This window comes from Palaemon carinicauda, chromosome 2, assembly GCF_036898095.1.
Source record: "Palaemon carinicauda isolate YSFRI2023 chromosome 2, ASM3689809v2, whole genome shotgun sequence".
Classification (NCBI taxonomy): domain Eukaryota; kingdom Metazoa; phylum Arthropoda; class Malacostraca; order Decapoda; family Palaemonidae; genus Palaemon; species Palaemon carinicauda.
Genome location: NC_090726.1, coordinates 150,400,383 through 150,423,461, shown reverse-complemented (window position 1 = coordinate 150,423,461; position 23,079 = coordinate 150,400,383). Strand labels below are relative to the sequence as shown.

The 23,079-nt window shown below is 39.8% G+C and overlaps 1 protein-coding gene across 10 annotated transcripts in view; it reads left to right on the top strand.

Moving 5' to 3' along the window:
• Mkk4 (MAP kinase kinase 4) overlaps window positions 1-23,079 on the top strand; it is a 335,120-nt gene that overhangs the window by 299,745 nt on the left and 12,296 nt on the right. For all 10 annotated transcript variants that reach the window (XM_068359301.1, XM_068359292.1, XM_068359283.1 and 7 more), the window contains one exon: window positions 5,380-5,595. In XM_068359301.1, coding sequence (XP_068215402.1) covers window positions 5,380-5,551 — 172 coding nt within the window. In that variant the 3' untranslated portion in view covers window positions 5,552-5,595. The remainder of the gene's footprint in view (window positions 1-5,379; window positions 5,596-23,079) is intronic.

Below are 23,079 nucleotides of genomic sequence, written 5' to 3'. Positions count from 1 at the left end.
ACATGAGGCTGATCCTTATCGACGTTGTGTGCTTTAAAGGCCCTAGGGTTCTCCGAATGGTAAACAAGCAAGGGCTTGACTTTAAAGTCCCCGCTAGCGTTGGCACATAGAGCAAGAGTCAACCGATCCTTCATTGGCTTATGCCCAGGCAATTTCTTCTCTTCAGCAGTGATGTAGGTTCGACTCGGCATCTTCTTCCAAAACAGCCCGGTTTCATCACAATTGAACACCTGCTGCTCTACGTAGCCTTCTTCCTTTACGATATTTTCGAATTTCTTAACAAAGTCAGTTGCAGCCTTTGTGTCCGCACTAGCAGCCTCTCCGTGGCGAACAACTGAATGAATCCCGGACCGTTTCTTAAATTTCTCGAACCAGCCACGAGATGCCTTGAAATCATCTGAGGAAGGCTCGGTTGAACTCTCCCCAGCATCACCCCCAGAGCTCTCCTCCTTCAAGTCCGTAAAGATGGCGTGCGCCTTCTCGCAGATAACGGTTTCGGTGATGGTGTCGCCAACGATCTCTATATCCTTAATCCACACTAGTAGAAGTCGTTCCATCTCTTCTATGATAGGGGTACGGCGTTTGGAAATTATAGTGATCCCCTTAGAAGGTTTCACTGCTTTAATAGCTTCCTTCTGTTTAAGGATTGTCGAGATCGTCGACATATTACGGCCATACTGTTTAGCAAGTTCACTCACGTGGATGCCACGCTCATGTTTTTCAATAATTTCCTGCTTAATTTCTATAGAAAGCATTTTCTTCTCCCTTTTCTCACCACTACCACTACCACTGCCAAAACTAAGCCTTTTTGGACCCATGATTTACGTAAATTATCGTTAATGGATGCACGTAAAAAATCACGATTAATTCACAGTTAATATCAGAACGCAAAGAGCACAACCGCAAGAAGCCGACGAGAACAGAGGACTGACCCAAGCCGCGCTAATTGAGCGTCCCTCCGAGGTCGATGTGCTGCCTTCTATCGGCGGAAATAAAAAACACTTCAGGCGCTATGAGCACCGACTACGCGTACGAGTATTGTTTACTTCGGGTGTTGAAAAAAACATTCGGGTGTAGAGTCGGAACGTGTTCGAATTGTACTTCGCGTGTCGAAAAATTCGGATACAACCGGTACGACGAAAATTGCTACTTCGTGTGTCGAAATAAAATTCGGGTGTAGAGTCAAAAATTTGCTCGAATTTTACTTCGGATGTTGGAAAATTCGGATGTAGATACGTTCGTGTGTAGAGGTTCCACTGTATATATATATATATATATTATTTATATGATATATATATATATATATATATATATGTATATATATATATATATATATATATATATATATATATATATATATATTACAGTAGTACAGTACCGTGGTTTACAATTTTGATTCATTGTGGGAGTGAGTTCATAGCCTAAAATGCTCATACTGTATTCTTAAACAATTTTCCCCATAAGAAATAAAGGAAATTCACTCAATACGTTCCACAAGTCCATATGTACGGATTTACACTTAATTTTAAAGGTTGTTTGATGGTAATTATTGAACACTTTATAACCGCTTTCATCAGAAATGAATAAAAATTAATATTTCATTATGAAAAATACTAAATACAGGTAATGTAATTGGAAAATTAATTCACATTTTACCCTCGGGAGTTATGACTGGCGTGGGGGAGTAAAGAGAGAAGGAAAGTGGTGGATACTGTTTGGAAGGAGAATCTCCCTTCATGAGTAATTCCAACAAAATATCGGGAGCTCTCTCTTTTGAACGACAATTGGTATCACTAACTGAATCACTTCAAATATGCTTTATGAACAGTTGATCTGGTGTTTTTCACTTACATTCAGTTTTTACTAGGAAGCTATCAAGAGAAGACATCTTTGGAATGGTATGAAAATAGGGTGACATTCACATAAACACGGCATGAAAACTGAGTGTTTGGCGTATGGGTACTAAGCAACTGATCTCTTGCTAGTCTATTTATTACTCTTCCACAATAATAGCCCACCCAGCACAAAATTTTGCTCACAGACTAATACAATACTCATAAACAAATTTGAATTTGTATGTGCTTATAGTGATATGCTCATATTCAAAGTTACTTGTAAATTGTTATATATTATACGTTATATATGTGGACAGTATACAGTGTAATATAAATAGGTAAATTTGGAGTATGCACAAGAAATTACATAGTAAACATGCTTGTAGAATTTGCTTAAAGAAACGATTTTAAATCCATGAACACATTTTTTTTTTTCATAAAAGAAACATGGAAAATGGACATGAAGAATTCCAAATCAAGAAACAAAAAACAAAATGTACTTATTATTGAAAAAGTTAATTTAGTTAAAGATGTAACAGTGTTAAAAGAAGTTAGTCGCGCAACCATAGAATGGTGAGAAGCAAATTTTTTTAGATCTAAGGAAAGAACGAAAAAACATTTTAAGAAAAAAATAAACACTCCTGTAATAAGAGAAAAATTGGATGGGTTTAGTTTAGCAATGAAAATAAGGTACTCCCAGTTACATGATGAAATGGAAACAAGTAATGAAGTAATAAACAGCAATTTAACAAAATTGGTATTGGAATCAGCACTAAAGATAGGTGGAAAAGTTCCTGAACAAGATCAAGGAAAACTATCATACTGTAGAAGACCAAAAGCCTTATAAACATAAGATTGGGAATGAGGGTAAAATCTAATTGAGATGAAATAGAATGAGCAGAACCATCCAAAACAATATCAAACAAACTAGAAACCCAAGATATTTGTAAACACAATCAGACCAAAATTGAATAAACACTAGGGAAAGGAAGAAGCATCAAGTTAATGAAAACAAGACTTGGAACAGGGCTCCAACAGATGATTGCTTTAAAAGATGAAAATAGAAATATCAACAAAAGAGATGTAGTGCTGAAAATTGCAGATGATTTTTAAACAGTGCTATATAATACTGATATAAGAAATAACTGCAAAATAGAAATAACGAAAGACCTGAGCCGTTATCAAACGTAACAGTAGGAGAAATAAAGAAAGCATTAAAAGGATTAAAAAGGCAAAATAGCTGGAGAAAATGACCTAACAATTTATTTAAGAATAGATGGAGGAGATTTCACAGTAAATCTCGATGAACTTTACACAAAAGTATTGCAAGAAATGCTCTATACATATAGCTTGGAAAAATTTTAATTATTTTACCAATTCACAAAAGGGTAAACACAAAAGACCTAAGAGATTATCACCCAATAAGTTTACTCTCAGTAATATATAAGATATTTACAAAGATCATATTTGGCCAAATAGAAAGACAGCTAGAGTTCATCATAACTTTATAGAGTGAATTTTCTTCTTCTGATGTTAGTTAATGTTTTGGTTGTTTTTTCTCTTTGGCATGATGAAATTCTTGACAAAACAAAGAAAAACAGACTGTAAAAGCCTAATGTCAAAGGTCAAACTGAAACACGTACTCTCAGGTTTCTGCTCTCACTGCTGCACTGAATGCCGTGTAACTTCCTAACTTCGTGTCTTGTGACTCAAGTAATTTCTACAGATGTCATTCTTCACATTTTGTTAGATACTAAAGTGTAATAATTATCAAAATATATGATAGCAGAAGAAACACTACATTTTCTTGTACAGATCAATGTTTTTGGCTTGAGTTACTTTTACTGATTACACTGTAACTATGAAAGTAAGATGAATTTTTACATAATATTCTCCATTGCCATACAAAGCTCCATAAGTTTTTTCAAAATTACCCATTTTCTCCCTATACCCCAATATATTGGCTTGCTGGCCAGCCCCCTTAAAGGGCCCAAATTTGTAGTTTGCAAAGAAACAAATTACTTCAAAAATCTGTTACATATGCGTATTTCATGAGTTCAAAAACTTTCAGAATCGTAAGAGGTGCTCAGGCTAATTGAATGTACAGTACTTGAATTTTCCCCTGAAACACTTAACATTACTCTTTCTATTTTCTATCCTGACATTCTCTGTTTTTATTGTGCTTCTCCTTAGCCACCAATTTTATATGCTTGTTCATTTTTTTATGTTAACGGTAGGGTATGCTGCACATATTTTGCAGAGTTCACATTGTTAACCCCTACATGTGATACACAGTATGGTATATGAGTCTTTGTCTTCTAATAACAATCTGTTAATGGAGAATTTGGCACAAAAATGCATTTTGAAGCAGAAGACATACCTTGATAATCTTGAACGAAGTTCTATCTACATGAACAAAAACCAAAAATATTGAACACCAATTAGAGAGACAGGTTGATCGTCACTCGCAACTAAAGTAGGTAGAATAAGCAAGGGTGCTGTTGGTTCCCATGGACCATCAGGCTCTATTTCTATCGTGCAATACTAGTATTGATTCTCCATAGGTAAGGGATAAAGGCTAAGAGAGAAAAATAAGGTCTAAGAACCTCATGTTACATGAATATAACCATGTTACTCCCAGCTAAGATTCTTTGAAATAAGTAGAAATAAACTATATAAAAGAAATAGAGAAAAACAAACGAAATAAAGCTATTTATAAATTGAAATTTGTGTGAGTATGTTCAACAAAGTAGTATTTGCTCCCAGTTAGAACTAATGAAGTTCCAGTAATTTTGCTAATCAGTTAGCTCTTTAGGCATGATCCATAAGATTTTTCATAATTTTGACTATCCTTTGCATTCACATCTTCCTAGACTGCATCTTGTGTGTAGTACTAGGTATGCAGTTAATTATAACAGCCATGCCTTTCTCCATCACAAGGCTCAATACTACACAGTATTCTAGAAGTTATCTTCCAGCTGTGATCAAATTGTAGAATCTTCCTAATCAGGAAGCTAAATCGGTGGAGCTTCAGAAGTTCAGACACGCAGCAAATTTTTTGTCTGTTGAATAGGCTGACATAAATCTCTCTTCAAAGTTTGTGTGGCAGATCCATTATAATGTTGTTACTGATCCTGAAGATATTTTATATTCATTATTTCTCATATATAGTTATTTATTTCCTTTCCTTACTAGGCTATTTTTCCCTGTTAGAGCCCATGGACTTATAGTATCTTGCTTTTCCAACTAGGTTTGTAGCTTAGCTATTAATAATATATTCCATGTTATCTACTTGACTAACTGATATTTTTTAGATTAATCTCTTGATGGTCTGCACTTATTCTGTTCCCCATGTACTGTATGGGTTTCCAAATTTCATTTAAAGTTGAATACCCCTTGCAGACACCTTGTATGTACTAGGTACACCAGGTGTGACTCACCAATGTTTATGACAATTACTTGTGTAGTAGGATTTTGTTCTATTAGAGTAAATTAGAATGCTGTTTACTATAAATTGCTTAATTTTCAACCTTTTATCTTACAGCCTCATTAAAGAAGAAAGCTCTCGGCCAAAATATAGGCAACTTCTAGAACATGATTTTGTCATCAGATCAAAAGCAGACCCAATGGATGTAGCAGAATTTGTATGTGGTATTTTGGACAAAATGGCAAACAACGGTAGAGCAATGTACACATATGATTCGTATAATTGTTGATGAAACGAGTGTATTAGTACTATTCTCATCAATTTTGTGTCCTGGTAAGTTTTTGTTCTGTTGTAATCTTTTATTAATTTTGCTAACAGTGTAGGTAGTACTTAGAATGTTAAATTTTATTGTGATTGATTTGGTAAGTGACTTTTGATCATAAGTACAGTAGTTTCTTAAGGTATTTGACTAACAACCTCTGGTTTGGAATTTTGGTAGTTTCTTAAGGAGTGCAGCTGACGACCTCTAGCTTGGAATTTTAGAAATTCAAATTATTGCAATTCTGGTTGGAAGAGCATCTATATTTCTTGTTTCAAATGTTATTTTTTTTTATTAAAAAATTGCTTTATTACTAAAATGGCCTTTTTTTGGTTAATGGGCGGTGTGGTCTTTAAAGACTTTTCTGTAAAAGGCTAGAACAGGGAATCCAATATGACATACCAAAAATACCAAAGAAATATTGTTTTCCCAGCTCTATGGGCAGTGTATCAATGTGCAAAGCACGGGCTCAGTGTGTTTAAGGGAGACCCTCAAGTTCAAGAACTATTGAACTTGACACAAATCCTTGATGTAGAATTCGTCTGGTGATTGGTGACATGTCAATACCGAGAATCATCAATACAGTTAGAGGTAATGCAGCCACTATGTTCCAGTTTTGTCACTGTATCATCAACAAGTAGCTCAATTTGTCTACAAGTGAAATGAGGAGTCTTCATCTATGCCTGTGACGGAAATCATGTTATAATTGGTTGTCTGCTATTATTAATAACAGCGTTAGTGAATAATGCTTAGATTTATGATCAAGTTCACTGTTGATATTTTATTTTTTAGTTTTTAATTCGCATGTCGTAATTAGCCTTTATTTCCCTGCTTGCTTTGACAACATAGAGGTGTTTATCTGGCTTCATATCACCTTTCTAGTGTTTTTAAGTTTGATAGCCCTTTCTGATTTGATAATGATTTTAAAATTCCTTGCCATAATATTTTTCATAACTTATCAAATATACGAATGTGTGCTAATTTAGTTACCAGCATAACTTGTCTGTTCACCCTGGTTATTATGATTAGCTTATGAGTGTCTATATACTGTAATGGTTATGAAATTTTATGGGAGTTTTAGTCGAGCCTTATTGCTGACATAATTATGGGTAGGCCAGCGTAGCTTAAAGCTTGCTTTTTCTAGTCAATTTTACAAATGGTTATTCTATTGATAAAGGTTGTTTGATTGGTGACTGTCAGTAGTTAACTGCTAATAACAAATACTCAGAGTTATTTCCAGACTTGTTTAAATTTTGAATACATAAATTTACGTAAAATATCTAACTTTAGTTTAGTTAGGTTAAATGGAAATTGATCAGTTCGTTGGTCTATATAGCAGTTTTGTAACTTAGTTCTAATAAAGAAATGATATTGGACAAGCAAATATCCCAATAATTTTGATAGCCAATTGTATAGTATTTTCAAATACAGTGGAACCTCTAAATGTGATTGCCTTTACATACGATTGTTCCAACATCCAAAGTAAAATTCGATTGAATTTTCGTCCCGACACCCGAAGTCATGCTCCAACATCCGACGTAGACCATACACGTAGAATTTTCTCGAAGCGTCGGTCGTAGTTTCTTATTTACGCCGGTAGACGGTAGCACGTCGGAGGGACGCCATTGAGCGTCGCGTCGGTCAGTTCTCTGTTCTCGTGCGCATCATGTGGTTGTCCTCTGTTCGGTCCGTTATTAATAGTGCTTATTATCTTCCTTTTTTCACGTTTCATTTTATGTATAATTATGGGTCATAAGAAGCTTAGTTTCGGTACGGGTATTAGTAGTGGTGAGAAAAGGAAGAAGGTAATGCTTCCATTAGAATTGAAGCAAGAATTTATAGAAAAACATGAGCGTGGTGTGCTTGTGATTGATGTGGCTAAACAATATGGCCGGAATATGTCTACAATCTCGACGGTCATCAAGCAGAAGGAAGCCATTAAAGCAGTCAAACCATCGAAGGGGATCACCATTATTTCAAAACGTCGCAACCCCTACCCTGGAAGAGATGGAATGCCTTTTGTTAATATAGATAAAGGACAAAGAGATTGCTGGCGATACGATCACTGAAACGATCATTTGTGAGAAGACCAGCGCTATCTATTGTGACTTGAAGGCGGCGGGCTGTGGGGGTGACACGGGGGAGAGTTCAACCGATCCTACGACGGAGGAATTTAAGGCGTCTCACGGTTAGTTTGAAAAATTTAAGAGATGGACCTTGATTCATTCAGTTGTTCAGCACGGAGAGGCTTCAAGTTCGGACACCAAGGCTGCTAACGATTTTGTTAAAAGTTCGAAAAGATTGTGGAGGATGAAGGCTACGTAGAGCAGCAGGTTTTCAATTGTGATGAAACCGGTCTGTTTTGGAAAAAGAGGCCTAGTCAAACATACATCACTGCCGAAGAGAAGAAAATGCTTGACATAGGCCTATGAAGGATCGGTTGACTCTTGCCTTATGTACCAACGCCAGCGGGGACTGCAAAATAAAGCCATTATTGGGTTATCATTCCAAAAACCCTAGAGAATTTAAGGCACATAAAGTCAATAAGGACATGCTGCATGTTTTCTGGTGTGCTAATTCTAAGGCTTGGATTGCCAGGCATTTCTTTGTTGAATGGGTAAACCAAGTTTTTTGGCTCTGCTGTCAAGAAGTACCTTCAAGAGAGGAATTTGCCTTTAAAGTGCTTGCTTTTCTTGGATAATGTTCCCACTCACCCCTCAAGACTCGAAGATGATATGATCGACCAGTTCAAGTTCATCAGAGTGCCGTATCTTCCACCGAACACCATCCCGTCCTCCAGCCCATGGACCAGCAAGTCATCTCTAATTTTAAGAAGCTCTACACCAAGCACTTATTTAAGCAGTGATTTAATGTCACGCAAAGCACCAACTTAACTTTGCGTGAATTTTGGAGGGGCCATTTCAATATCGTGCACTGCTTGAAGATCATAGATCAGGCTTGGGAGGGAGTAACTCGAGAGACAGTGAATTCAGCTTGGAAGAAGTTTTGGCCTGATGCTGTTTCTCCCAGAGATTTTGAAGATTTTGGCCCCGAGCCTGAACCTGTGCTTGCCATAGAGAGGAAGACGTAGAAGAGATTTTATCCCTTGGCAAGTCCATGGGTCTGGAGGTTGATGAAGATGACATCACTGCACTCGTCGAGGAGCATCATGAAGTAATCACCACCAAGGAACTGAAGGAGCTGCATGCCATGCAGAATGATGAGTTCCAAGCGCATCTGAGTGATTCGTAGGACATCGAGGAGGTAGAGCACATCTTAAGTTCAGCTGCAATAAAAGAGATGTTAGCACATCATCAAGATGTGGTTGACTTCATTGATAAGTATCACCCATAGAAACTTCATGTTTGTCGTGTAGTTTCGCAAATCAATGATGTCAGCTTAACCCTTTTCAGAAAAACTCTGAAAAGCCGTACCAAGCAACTTTCTCTCAATAGTTTCTTTAAAAAATCTACGAAGCGGTCTAGTGATCATGATGAAGAGAAAGAAAGTGAAGCAAAGAAAACTAAGATTGAATTGAGTGAAAGTGATGAAAATTAAAAATCAAAAAGAAAAATGAAATGTTAAAAAAATATAAAATATAAAAATGAAAAAAAAAATAAATAAGCTAAGTTAGGTTAAAGTTCACGTAGTGTAAGTTATGGTATGTTATAGGAGTCACCATCTCTACCTCCTCGCCGACCGTCCATCTCCTCCTGCCTAGCAAAGCCTACACGTGCGTTGGCCTGTCTCTAAGGTAAAGTGATAATAAAACCTCTTTTTTATTTACTATTTCTTTATAATTACAGTATTCTTTTTTTACATCTCTATTATATAATGCAATTGTATTATTGTTTTATGTAATTATGTATAGTAATTTATTAAGGAGTTATCATAGGTTTTTGGGCTGTAGAATGAATTATACAAATTACAGTGTATTCTTAAGGGAATATTCGCTCCAACATACGATCGTTTTAACATACAGACCAGGGCCCGGAACGAATTAACATCATATGTAGAGGTTCCACTGTACAGTACAAGAAATTGTTTGTGAATGCACCTATTACCTTACCTTGTAAATTGCTCACAACTGTCAACAGTTACTTGCAGGTGTTAACCTTTAATCGCAGCTGTCAGATTTTTTTCATTCTGACCATTATTAATAATTAACATATTGCAGGGGACTGAAAATTATAGCAGGGCATATTTCATGTTCATAACTTGTGCTATGTTTAAAAGAGATTTCTTTGAAAAAAAAAAATTATTTTTCTATTAAGAAATGAGAGGTTGAGGAAAATTTTTATGAAATAAAGATTTTATAAAGCAAACAAATGATACTTCATGTATCTCCTTTAAGGTCAGGTGTCTATTGTTATATTACACGGGGTAAAGGGAGAATTTTAGTAATTCTACGTATAAATTATACAGCTTGAATATTCTTTTTCCTTCTATTTACATATTTAAACTAAAATGCTTATATTAATTTATTAAGTATGAAGGCATCAAATGTTATTAGAAGGAAATAATTAAATAAAATGATGAAAAAGAAGGGAAATGAATTAAACAGATATGAATAGAATTTAATGTAAAGGGTGTTAATTTTCATACATTTAACATAAGGATTTTTACTGAGAGAGGGAGAGTGTATGTGTGTGCGTGTGTTATTGTAGTGTGTCACAAGTTTTACGCTAGAGCTTTATAAAATTCAGTGATGTTTTAAGAGTCCTTTTTTTGTTATTCTACAGTATATTTTCTCACTTGTGGTATGATAGATATTCATGCGTTCCTTGAAAATAACTACTAACAGTGTATTTACTGTACTGTACTGTATTATACGGTGTACGAAGCCTTAAAACAGAGCATTCAATTTCGTCAGCTCAGACCAACTAGTTTAAGTAAACAATATTGCATTCTAAAAAGTGATGACTTTTAAAAAGATAATTGTTATTCATTAAATAATTTTTTTTACTTCAGCTTTCAATTCCAGGTGCATTTTTGTGTCATGAGTTGTCTTACCTTATGCTGAAGCTGTGTTTGTACTGTAAAATTACCTATGAAAAGTAGTAAGAACTAAAATAATATGATGTGATAGGAAGGACATGAAAAGGTTGCATTGCAGTACAGTAGGTTACCTAGTGTTTTGGTCAACCACACATCAGTGAGTTGGTAAGTTATGAGATGACCCACTCTAGGGCAATAAGCATTTGCAGAATCACAATCATTGCTCCTGTCTTTGTTACCTAACTTCTGGAATAAGGAGGGCCAACTGTACATATTGAAAGCGTTTCCTTCTGGCCTCAATATCGCCTCAAGAGTGTTCACAAAACTAGCCAAGTTGATTATCAAACTCCTGCAGTTACAGGTCACCACCTGTTTCGACGACTAGCTGATTTTGTTAGAGACGTAGGAATTATGCCCCATTTGCGCAGATCAAGTCTTGCAAGTTCTTTAGGATCTAGGTTTCCTCATCAACTTCCCAAATCAAGACCAGCCTAAAGGAGGATATAATTTAGTTTGTAGGTCGTCAATGGAATATCTTAAAAAACCACCCCAATCCTGCCAAAACCATCTTAGCAAAGAATTCTAAGCAAGATCAGATTCTTTCTTTTAAACTGCTTTTCCTCAAGATGGCAACTGGAGAAGGTCTTGGGCCTTTGTCAGTTTGCCTCAATAGTTGATTCAATATTAACCATCAAGCAAGAGAACCCAACACAAGGCAGTGGAAGACCATGGTACAGATACTATGGCACTACCCAAGACTAGAGAACAATGGTTTGATTTTGGAGTGTCCTTCTCCTAGAAGAGCTGCTTACCATAGCTAAAAAGTTTCATCTACCCTTACCAAGAGGAAATGTAGCCACTGAATAGTAACAGTACAGTAGTTAGACCCTTAAGTAAAGAACTGTTTGGTAATGTCAGTGTTATCAGGTGTATGAGGACAGAGTAGAATGTGGAAAGAATAGGTCAGACTATTAGGTGTATTTGTAGGCAAAGGAAAAATGAGCCATAACCAGATATCGGGATCTGGTGTAGTACTGTCTTGCCAGTCAAAGGACGCAATAACTCCCTAGCGGCAGTATTCCAACAGGTAGCTGGTGCCTTGTCTTCCTGATGTTGGAGATTGGCAGTTTAAGAAGGAACTCATATCAAGATTTTCATGACTACCAAGCAGCAGTTTGTTGCATCAGGAGTGTGGAAGGGATCCTGCTCTAGAATTCTTAATGCAATGACTTTTCATTATGAGGTTCCTTCAGGAGAGGAATTGAATTGGTTCCTCTCACCCTTCCATTGTCCGAATCTCTTAATGTAGTGACTAATGCCCTGTTTAGATAGATCCTTATTACGGAATGGATCTAGGATCAGAGCTCTTTACAGGATATTTTATTAGTTCTGAATCTCCAGATAGATCTGTTGGCAACAAAAGAGAACCACAAGCTTCTGCTATACATAGTTCCAAATGTGGGTTTTCAGGCAGTGGCAAGAAATGCCTTAAAGCTGTATTGGAACAGAGGGTTATTAATTTATCTGTATCCTCCAATGGGTTTGATTTTCAGGGCTTGGAATATCTTTCAAGACTTTTCAGGGATAGCTGTCCTAGTAGCTCCACTTTGGCCAAACAGCCTTTGATATCCGCTGCTCCAGTGTTTGAGATCAAAGTTACACCGGCTTTGGTCTACACAGCTGTATCAGAAAGTATGGAGTTAGATTATTTATGCTCCCTCCTTTCTGACCCAGAGCCTTCACACTTAGATTTTCTCTCCCGTATTTACTTTAGAAATTTATCAGCTCACAGCATGGCATTTTTGATGAGTTGCAAGAGAACTTCATGCACTAGATGATACCAATTAATGTGGAAAGCATGGATGGTTTTTCTAAGGAATAGATCATCTTGTCAGATAACTTCAAACTTCTAGGATTCCTTTAGTCTGTGACGATAGGAAGCTTAAGCCATCAAAGAAAAAATTTCATATAAATCGGCATTTACAAAACCTCTCAAGTGGCCATTTGGCAGATTTAGACTTGGACATGTTTCATAAGATTACAATGTCCTTTGCCTTACATCTGCCTTTACCACCAATCCCTGCTGTATCTTGCTCTATGGATAGGGTATCAGAGTTTTTGGCAAGTTTAGATAATTTTTCCATCTCTCTTAAAGAATTATTATAAAAAAAACTATATTTTTGATAGCCTTAGCCTCAGGAGGAAGAGCCAGTGAGATTCCAATCTTTCAGATAGTTTAGGGGTTTATAACTAGTATTTAGGGTAGTCTCCTAATCCCGACACCTGTTCTAAATTTATCCAAAAATGAAAAGGGTCTTCAAAGGTGGGACCTCTTTAGATTATAGCTCTAGAGTTGGGTGTCTACCTTGCAATTATATCTGCGGAGATCCACTTCTTAAGAATGTAGTTTGTTCCATTTCCAGACCAAAAAGTCCCTTTAAACTGGAACTATCTATATACCAATGGCCTCCCTTACTAAAAAACCAGATCCTATCTCCATCCCTAAATCCCACGATGTTAGAAAATTGCTTCTTAGCTCTTGTTCTTTCCTAGTATAAAATTTCAGGACATCCAGAGCTTTGTGGGTTGTTCTGGGTGTTCATTAAATACTAAGTGAAATGTATCCATGCAGTAAACCATTCATGTGTGGTACTTGGCTCATTCAGGAACCACCAAAAGGGATCCAGAAATGAAAGGACTATTTCAGCTATGTCCTTCAACAAAAACATGTTGACAGGCATCCAGTATTTCTCTGGAGTTATACTTTATGAGACGAGAGTCAGACTTGTTAATTTTCATTCTCATCTATACCTATATTATTATTATTATTATTATTATTACTATTATTATATTATTATTACTATTATTATATTATTATTATTATGATTATTTTATTATTATTATTATTTTATTATTATGCTCTAGTTGGAAAAGCAGGGTGCTATAAGTCCAGGGGCTTCAACAGGGAAAATAGCCTATTGAGGAAAGGAAACAATGAAAAATAAAATATGTTGAGAATAGTAACATTAAGATAAATATTTCCTATATAAACTATAAAAATTTTAACAAAAGAAGAGGAAGAGAAATAAGATAGTGTGCCTGAGTTTACCCTCAAGCAAGAGAACTCTAACCTATAACACTACCCAAGACTTAGAGAACAATGGTTTGATTTTGGAATGATTTATTGATTTGAAGTTTTTGGGCATCCTGACATCGAAGGTCATTAACACCTATGATTTTAGTATGTCCTCCTAGAAGAGCTGCTTACCAAAGCTAACAAGTCTCTTCTACCCTTACCGAGAGGAAAGTGGCCACTAAACAATTACAGTGCAGTAGTTAACACCTTGGGTGAAGAAGAATTGTTTGGTAACCTCAGTGTTGTCAGTGTATGAGAACAGAGGAAAATATGTAAAGAATAGGTCAGACTACTTGGGGTGTGTGTAGGCAAAGGGAAAATGAACTGTAAACAGGAAGGAGGATCCAATGTAGTATTGTCTGGCCTGTCAAAGGACCTAATATCTGGTTAAGTTCTTGGCTTGGTTGTAGACTCAATGGTGCACAAGTCTACTCAGTTATTGCTATGGTATTAGTCTTTAGAGAGCACACTATTATTATTATTATTATTATTATTATTATGCTTATGATTATGATTATTATTATTACTTGCTAAGCTATAAACCTAATTAGAAAAGTAGGATACTACAAGCCCAGGGGCTCCAATAAGGAAAATAGGCCAGTGAGGAAAGGAAACTAGGAAAAATGAAATATTTTAAGAACAGTAACAACATTAAAATGAAATATTTTAAGAACAGTAACAACATTAAAATAAATATTTCCTATATAAATTATAAAAACTTTAACAAAACAAGAGGAAGAGAAATAAAATAGAATAGTGTGCCTGATTGTACCCTCAAGCAAGAGAACTCTGACCGAAGACAGCGAAAGACCATGGTACAGAGGCTATTGCACTACCCAAGACTAGAGAACAATGGTTTGACTTTGGAGTGTACTGCTCCTAGAAGAGCTACTTACTATAGCTAAAGTGTCTCTTCTACCCTTACCAAGAAGAAAATGGCACTGAACAATTACATTGCCGTAGTTAACCCCTTGGGCTAAGAAGAGTTGTTTGGTAATCTCAGTTTTGTCAGGTGTAGAGGACTGAGGAGAATATGTAAAGAGTAGGCCAGAATATTCAGAGTATGTGTAGGCAAAGGGGAAATGAACCAAAACCAGATAGAAGGATCCAATGTAGTACTGTCTGGCCAGTCAAAGGTCCCCATAACTCTCTAGCAGTAGTATTTCAACGGGTGGCTGATGTCCTGGCCAACGTACTACCAAAAAAGTGTTTTGACAAAGGAATATAATTTTTTGGGAGGTATTGTTGGTCTCCAAGACCCTCCCTCATCCCTGGCCTCATGCAGGGAGCGGGACAATTGATTCTCACTGGGTGCAATTTTGTGTGCAAGTAGCATCAAGTCCTGCACTAGGGATGGTTTTAGGTAATGACATATCACTGATAGCCAGATGATGTCAGTATTGGAGGGGCTGTGTTGGAGTTCAATATTGCCTTAACTTGAGGGTCTCCCTTATATAGTTCATGCTTTGCCCACTGATACACTGACCTTAGAGCAGGGTAAACAATATTTCTTTGAATTTATGTCGTATTGGATTCTCTGTTTTGGTCTTTCACAGGAAATTCCTTAGAGACCACGCAGTCCCCAAAAACAGAATTTAGATGATAATTTTTTTATACTCGCATGTTCATATTGCTTCTTCTCCAGAAGCTCAGTTTATCAACCTTTGCTCCCAAATTTTATCAAATATTTTCTTATTTTCTCTCCTTTCAAAAGATATATGGCCCAATAGAAAAATTAAATAATTTAGCAGTTAATGGCAATTAGCACACCAACAGTTTCCCATTCATCAGTTCTGAAGTCGAATGTGTTCCCTATTCCTTGACCTCACAAGTCAGTGGGGAGGAGGATGGTCATGTATACTGTATGAACATGAGATGAGTATTGAAAAAGAAAAATTCATTATTAAGGGGGCCTACCGGATTATTTTTGGACAAATATTTTTTTAAATTAATGAAATAAGTAAATTTGCCCAAAGTCATCTATGGCATCCTATCTATCGTGACAAGATACAAATGTAAAAACCTGACCCTCTCAGTCTTCAAAAATGAGGGTGGTATATTCCTTAGATTTGACCTTGATCTTAATTTTTGACAAATATTTTTGAAATTAACAAAATTTGTAAATTCACCCAAATTCATCTATGGCATCCTATCTATCATTAAAACTTAATTTTTATGTATTTTAACCCCTGGCACGTTTCATGCAATAAGTGTCTTGCGTTATCCCCGGGAGTGCAAAAATCTAAAAAAGGGATTTTGACGAAGGAAAAATCTATTTCTGGGCGAGAGACCTGTGCCGCCCAGTGAAATGCTCCTTTAGCATCATTTCTAAGGTATATAACTGCTAAATAATACCAGAGAAAAAATTGCATAGGAATGCTAGGTGTGAACCCAGCTCGCTCACCTGAAAGGTGTCGGTATAAGTAATACGGGCGTGAAAATCACATGCAGAGGTCTCGTACCAATTAGATATCTCCTCGTCAATATCCCCCAAATCAAGAGGAGCTGTCCCAAGTCCACCACAGACCTTCGCTACCCACGCCAATGACGTCACTCCTCATAGCACCCAAGTTTGGGTCCAACAGGGAGGGCGAGCATAGGGTGGGTTCACTGGGCGGCACAGGTCTCTCGCCCAGAAATAGATTTTTCCTTCGTCAAAATCCCTTTTCTGGGCTCTGACCTGTGCCGCCCAGTGAAATAGTCCCAAACTTGGAACCAAAATATTGAATCAAAAAGAAAAATTAAAGTCAAACATATCAGAAACATGATTTAATATACGTAAATCTAAGTACATGGTATTCGAGAAAAAGAGAACTCCTTACGTAACCAAAAAAAGCAATATAAGTAAAACATGGGATGCAAACTAAATGTATAATCCTAGGATATAGGAGAAAAACATGAGCATCAAAATAAGGTCTCAACAAAGAGAATACCAGGATTAAGGATTACTGCAAGGATAAAAATAACAATCTCGAATGACTATAAGTGAACATGGGCAAAAATATTTACATAAATGATAAGGACTGTACATAAGGATGCAACTGAAGGATGCGATCCAAAAGATAAATCAAACCACTGTAGGGACCATAAGTGAGGCAGGTAGGGGGAAGAGAAAAAGAGGGAAATAAGACATGTGATTAGGATTCATGATGTTCGGGAGGAACCACACTTCCTGCTGCCACTGTAGCAAATTTTAGGGCTTCCAAAGGTTTTAAATAGTGGCGTTTGAAAACTGATGGGGACTTCCAGCCTGTATATTTCGTTAGGTCATCAAATTTCATGTGATGGAAATAATTAATAGAAGTAGCTACAGCTCGAATATCATGGACATGAGGGAATGATTCTGGGTTAGCCTGTTTGATGAAATACAGAATCTGTTGTCTAATCCCTTTAAGAGTGATGGGTCCTCCGTTCTCTCTAATAAATAAGGGCCCCGAGGACTTAGTGGAAGTTCTATTTAGGTAGGCTTTCAAAGTCGTAACTGGACATAAGGATGCATCCCGTGGAAGGGGAACAATCTTCTGTTTTGGGGGTCCTCATTCTTTGCTAGGAATGTTTTGTCAGGGGAGAGTAGAACTTCACCTGACGGGAGAAAATCAATGTGGCCTGGATTTCTAGACAAGGCTGAAAGCTGCAAAATTTTAGCACCAGAGGCTAAGCTCATTAGGAATAAAGTTTTCCGTAATAATGGGATATAGGCACATGATTCATTAGGAGTGTCAGAAGCTAATTTAAGAACATCATTCAGAAACCAGGAAACTGCGGTAGGACGAGTTGATGGTTTCAATCTGGCACAAGCTTTAGGGATGGAAGAGAGGTATGAATCCGTAAGGTCGATATTGAATCCGATCTGAAAAATCTTTTTCAAGGCCGATTTAATGCTAGGCCCGATTCAAATAGAGTCCTAAAGAAGGTTACTGTGAGGTTCATAGTCATTCTCTCAACCTTTGAGTCCTTTAAGAACTTGGCGAGTTTCTTGACAGCCGAGTCATATTGATGAAGGGTGGACTCTCTCTTATCTGATTCTAAAAATAAAGTATTTTGAGGGTCAATATCTGCTCCTCTTTGGGCCGCGAATTTCATAAAGTCCATAAAGTTAGGGCACTCCGAGTGTTTGAGGAAGCTAACACAGTGCAAGTTTGTACTGTCTGTGTTAGTATTGGATTGGGGATCCGCCGGGGGCGGAGACCCAGTTCTACCAGAAGAGGGAACCAATTGCTCTTGGGCCAGTTGGGGGCTACTAGAGCCACTTGCCCCTTGAAAGATCTGAGCTTGTCCAATACTTTCATCAATAGGTTGATTGGAAGGAATAGATAGATTTTCTCCCAAATGTTCCAATCCAGTGACATTGCGTTTGTGGCGAAGGCTAAGGGGTCCAGGTTTGGAGCTACGTAGCACTCTAGTTTGTGATTGGACTCTGTCGCAAACAGGTCTACCTGAAGGCCCGGGACCAGGGATAGAATCTACTTGAATGACTTGAGGTCCAGGAACCATTCCGGCTCTAGCGGAGTCGTTCTGGACAGAGCGTCCGCCACTACATTGCTTACTCCCGCCAGATGGACTGCTGAAAGATGCCACTTGTTGGACGTTGCCAAGGAGAAAATGGCTAACATCACATGATTTATGTGTCCCGATTTCGAGCCTCCTCTGTTTAAGCAGCGAACTACGACTTGGCTGTTTAGAACCAATCTGATGTGTTGGTTTCTGGCTGGGGACAACCGTTTCAGAGTAAGGAACACTGCCATGGCTTCTAAGACGTTTATGTGAAGCTGGCGAAACATTGGTGACCAAAGACCTTGGGTCTTCTTGAACTGGGAGTATCCCCTCCAGCCTGTTAGGGAGGCATCCGTGTGAATGACCAACTTTGGAGGTGGATATTGCAAGGGGACGGATTTTGACAGATTTTTTGCCAATGTCCATTGTTGGAGTCTTTTCTTCAGGATTGGAGGGAGACGAGCTCTTTTGTCTCGATATTTCTTGTTCACCCTGGAACGCCAAATCCGATTTATGTCTTTTAGTCTGGCCTTCAGTAATATGTCTGTCACTGAGGCAAACTGGAGGGCACCCAGAATCCTCTCTTGGTTCCTTCTGGACGTCAATTTGTCCTTGAGGAAACGTTTTGTGTTTCTTGCTATCTCTTTTCTTTTGGCCGATGGAAGGCGTAGGGTGTGGGAGTTTAGGTCCTATTGTAACCCTAGCCATTGGAAAGTCGACTTCGGAACCCCAAGTGTTGAAGGAATGATAAAACCTTGTTTGTTGCTGTCAGGCAGTTCTCGACGTTGTTCGACCAAACGAGCCAGTCGTCCAGGTACGCTACTACCTGAATTCCTTGGGTTCTTAGTTCTTGTATTACCGTCTCTCCCAGTTTGGTGAATATTCTGGGTGCTATATTTAGTCCGAATGGCATTACTTTGAAGGTGTATGCTTGCTTGCCTAGCTTGAAGCTTAGGTACGGACGAAAATGCCTTGCTATCGGAACATGTTAGTAGGCATCGGTAAGATCGATGGAGGTGGTGACGGCCCCACGGGGAAGTAAGGTCCGTACCTGAGAGACGGTTAGCATGTGAAACTTTTCGCATTGAATGTAAGAGTTTAGATGGGATAGGTCCAGGATTACTCTTCTTTTGTCTGAGTCTCTCTTTGGCAAGCTGAATAAGCGACCTTGAAATTTCAAATGACGTGCCTTTGAGATTGCGTTCTTTCGAAGCAGATCGTCTGCGAACGAGGCTAACTCTTTTGTTGGGTGTTGGTAAAAACTGGCTGGTGGAGGGGGCCCTACAATTCAACTCCACCCCAGACCTTTGGAAATTATGCTGAGTGCCCAACTGCTGAAAGTCCAGTTCTTCCAGAAAATGTAAAGTCTTCCCCCTACCTGTGGTGTTCCAATAATTCGTGGAGGATTTACCTCCTCGTCCTCCGCGGAGGCCTCGGCCTCGAGGGGCGATCCTTCCACCTCTGGCACGAAAGGTGCCCCTTGCGCCAGAGCCTCTGGAACGTTGGTATCCATGAGAGGCCCCCTGAGTCTCAAAGGTGGGGTTGTAGACTGGGGAAGCATAGGTCGCGGGGGCTAGTTGACTTTGAGGGACCAACACGTATTGTTGTTGGTGATGGGCTTTTGAGGTGGAAGGGAGGTTTCCCTGAGCTAAAAGGACCGGTTGAGCCATCTGCTGGGGCTGCCGGGTTTGGTAAAAGGGGAAGGGCCTCAGTCTCTTCCTGCCGCGAGATTGGGAAGCGACAGGTTCGAACTTGCGTTTAGGGACTAGACCCCAACGCACCTTGAGGCTCTGATTCACTCTTTCAGCCTCGCTGAGGACGCTATTCACCAGATCTTCTGGGAATAGGTCCGTACCCCAGATTGGGGCCTTAATGAGTCTGTTAGGCTCGTGCCTGATAGTGGCCTCCGCTAACACATGTTTGCGGCAGCGGCGCCTATCTGCTAGGAAGTCTTAGGCATCCGACAGCAAGGTGTGGAGCAACGACTTGGTAAGTACCTTGAAGAGGTGTTCCTCTTCATATATGAAAGAAGTAAATTCCGCCATGGTTGCCGAGTTAATCGAGCGACTCAGGCGCATGCGAGCCTCATACTCGAGGCGAATCAAGGACTCCGGGAGCTTAGGGAGTCTTTCACTAAATTGAGTAGAGGCGCAATCAGGGCTCAGCTTACCCACAGTGAATGTCGCCGGGGCACCAGTCCAGCACTCATGGTCCCCCGGGAAAACAAGGGAAGTCAAGTCTGTTTCCCGTAGTTGCGGTAAAGGCTTGTCTTCATTGACAGCCTGCATGGCAAGGTCATTGATCTTAGTGACACACGGCATAGGGGTGCGCTCGTCTGCCACAAACATTGTGTATGAACTCTTAAAAGGAGTGAGCATCGTGTTGACACACTCCAGCTCATTAAGGGTCCGAACCCAAGTGGATTGGGCCTGTTCTTTTGGGTAAATGACGGTCTCCTTAGGGACCTTGTCTAGGCGGACCAGAGCCTCCTCCGTGAGGCGGGCGAAGCCAGGGAAAGGAAACTGCAAACCCAGCGGGTAGAACTCAAAATCTTCCACCGGCCGGGTGCCAAAACCCTCGATGGTCAACATCCCATCCTTAAAGGGTGCGTGAATTGCTAACTTCCACGAGTTGTTCTTGACAAACTCCGGGAGTTTCGAGGCGTCCGGAATAGCATACTGCTGTTGTTGGGGCAGACCGGAGCGCATGAGACCTTCAACGAGAGACTTAGTTCTGAACCTTAGAGACGAGGGTGTTAACTAAGGTTCCAAGGCCTTCCAAGGTGTTGGAAAAAGCTGACACGTCAAAAGAAGGCGGCGGGGCGCTTACCGCCGGCTGCGTGGGTTGCGAGCCGGGTGTCATTCTCGACTCCGGGATGGGAGGAGTAGGTGTGACTGGGGCCTCAGGGACCCTAGAAGACGAAACCCGTGATGACGAAGACCTAGAGGTCTTTGGATGTTTCGTCGTACTGGAAGACCTGTGGGTCTTAGTCAGAGGTTTACGGACGGACTTAACTTTCGGCAACATAGAAGGGTTGCTGGTATCAGTGGGGTGATGTCCAGAGAACCCCTGAAAGGAAGAAGTAGATGAAGTAGAGAAAGCCGGACTAAGGACAGGAATCTTAGACTGGGACACACTTGCCTCACTTACAGGCCTGCCTGGGTCTGGTTCATCCAAAGCCATGGGTTCGACATCCAAATTCATAGCGGCCACGTCACTGGTGATGGTTTCTCCAGGAACACCGGGGTCTTCGGAGAGGAGTTGTTCAGTGATCCCGGCGATGATAGGATCCGCCAATTCCTTGGGAACCACCGCTGAATGTTTGGCGTTCGGGTAAAGGAGGTTGCACATCTCCTCAGAGAGAACGTAGGGGTGCCGGGCTTTGACGTTGCGGGCGAACCCGCCGACCCATACCTTGAGGCGGGCCAAGGCTCTAGACTTTTCGGACTGTGAATTCTGAAAGAGAAGATACCGTTACTAAGGAAGGAGAGGTAGGGAACACCGAGAAGGTGAAAAGACCGAGCGCATGCGTAGTCGGAGTCTCCTATGATTAATTGAAATTAGAATATAACCGAAAAGCAGGTAAATTCCGAAATTAGTTTAAGAAACTATAATGTATAATAATGGTAGGAACACTTACTGAGTCCGAAGTGAGGGTGGAGACGAGGTCATAGCAGACCACACAGTTGTCGGGATGCCAGACAGTTAAGTCGCCGACGTGGACCAAACAGTGGGCATGTGACCTACACACGTCATGTCCACAAGCCTGCTGAAGAACGGCCACACAGGCTGTCATCATACAGCGAACCGCCTGTAATAAAAGGGATACATAAGTATCATAGGTAATTCGGTATCCTACGGGATCACGGTTGTGCCGGGACCAAAGTAAACGATAAGGAACGTTAGCGTTAGGATACTATATAATGTTCTCCCGGCGGGGCCGGGAGAAGAGATTAATTAAGTTAACTTATAATTATAATTAGAATTAACCTTAGTAATGATTAACTTAATAATAAACCGTAAGGGAATTCCGTGTAAGGTAAGATCATTCTGGATAAGGGTAAGGGAGATAAGATCCCTTAGGCAAAGAGAGTGAACACGTAAAAATATAAGGTTAGAATAGCATGATTCCGTTGGCTCCGGAGAGACAACTGAAAGAGGGAGACCAGCACCGGGCCTACCGGGGTAGGGGGGGGGCGGACTCCCTACAAAAGAAACCTTAAGTAATAAACTCTCAATAAAACAATAACAATAACAATATCAATATAACCCCCATGGGGTATGATCAGAGAACTCAAAACCAAAGAAACAACCAAAACTCCCGCTCTCCCAATGGCCAATCGAAGAGGGCGGGAATCCGGCTGAGGCGGAAAGAAGTGAAGAACTCGCAAGTGAAACAGATCGAGGCTCGGCTAAGGCAAGGAGTCAAACGGTATCCCGGGGAGGGATGGGGGGGAGAGGTCGGAGAAAACGGACGAGAGGGATCGGCCGAGAACCCAAACAGCTGACTCCAGGTCTCAAAGAGACGGCAGGTATCCCCAGGGGGGATGGGGTATATGCGTCAGCATACTCAGGCTCAGGTAGTGGGAGGAGCCACAGAGGGAAAGAGATGTATGGGGAGGCATACTCGAGATCAGGGAGTGGGAGGAGCCAAGAGCCGTAGGTGGATATGGCGATCACGAGAAGCTGATCAAGGACAGGAGTACCAACCTGTCCGACCAGATCGCGGGACACTAACATAACGAATGATCACAACACGGAATAAAATACTTAGGTTAAGGCATGCAAGAAGCTGATACAATAAATGAGAATCCTCTCATGGAGAGAGAGAGAGAGAGGGACGCAAGAAAGGCAGTGAAAACAACAGAGC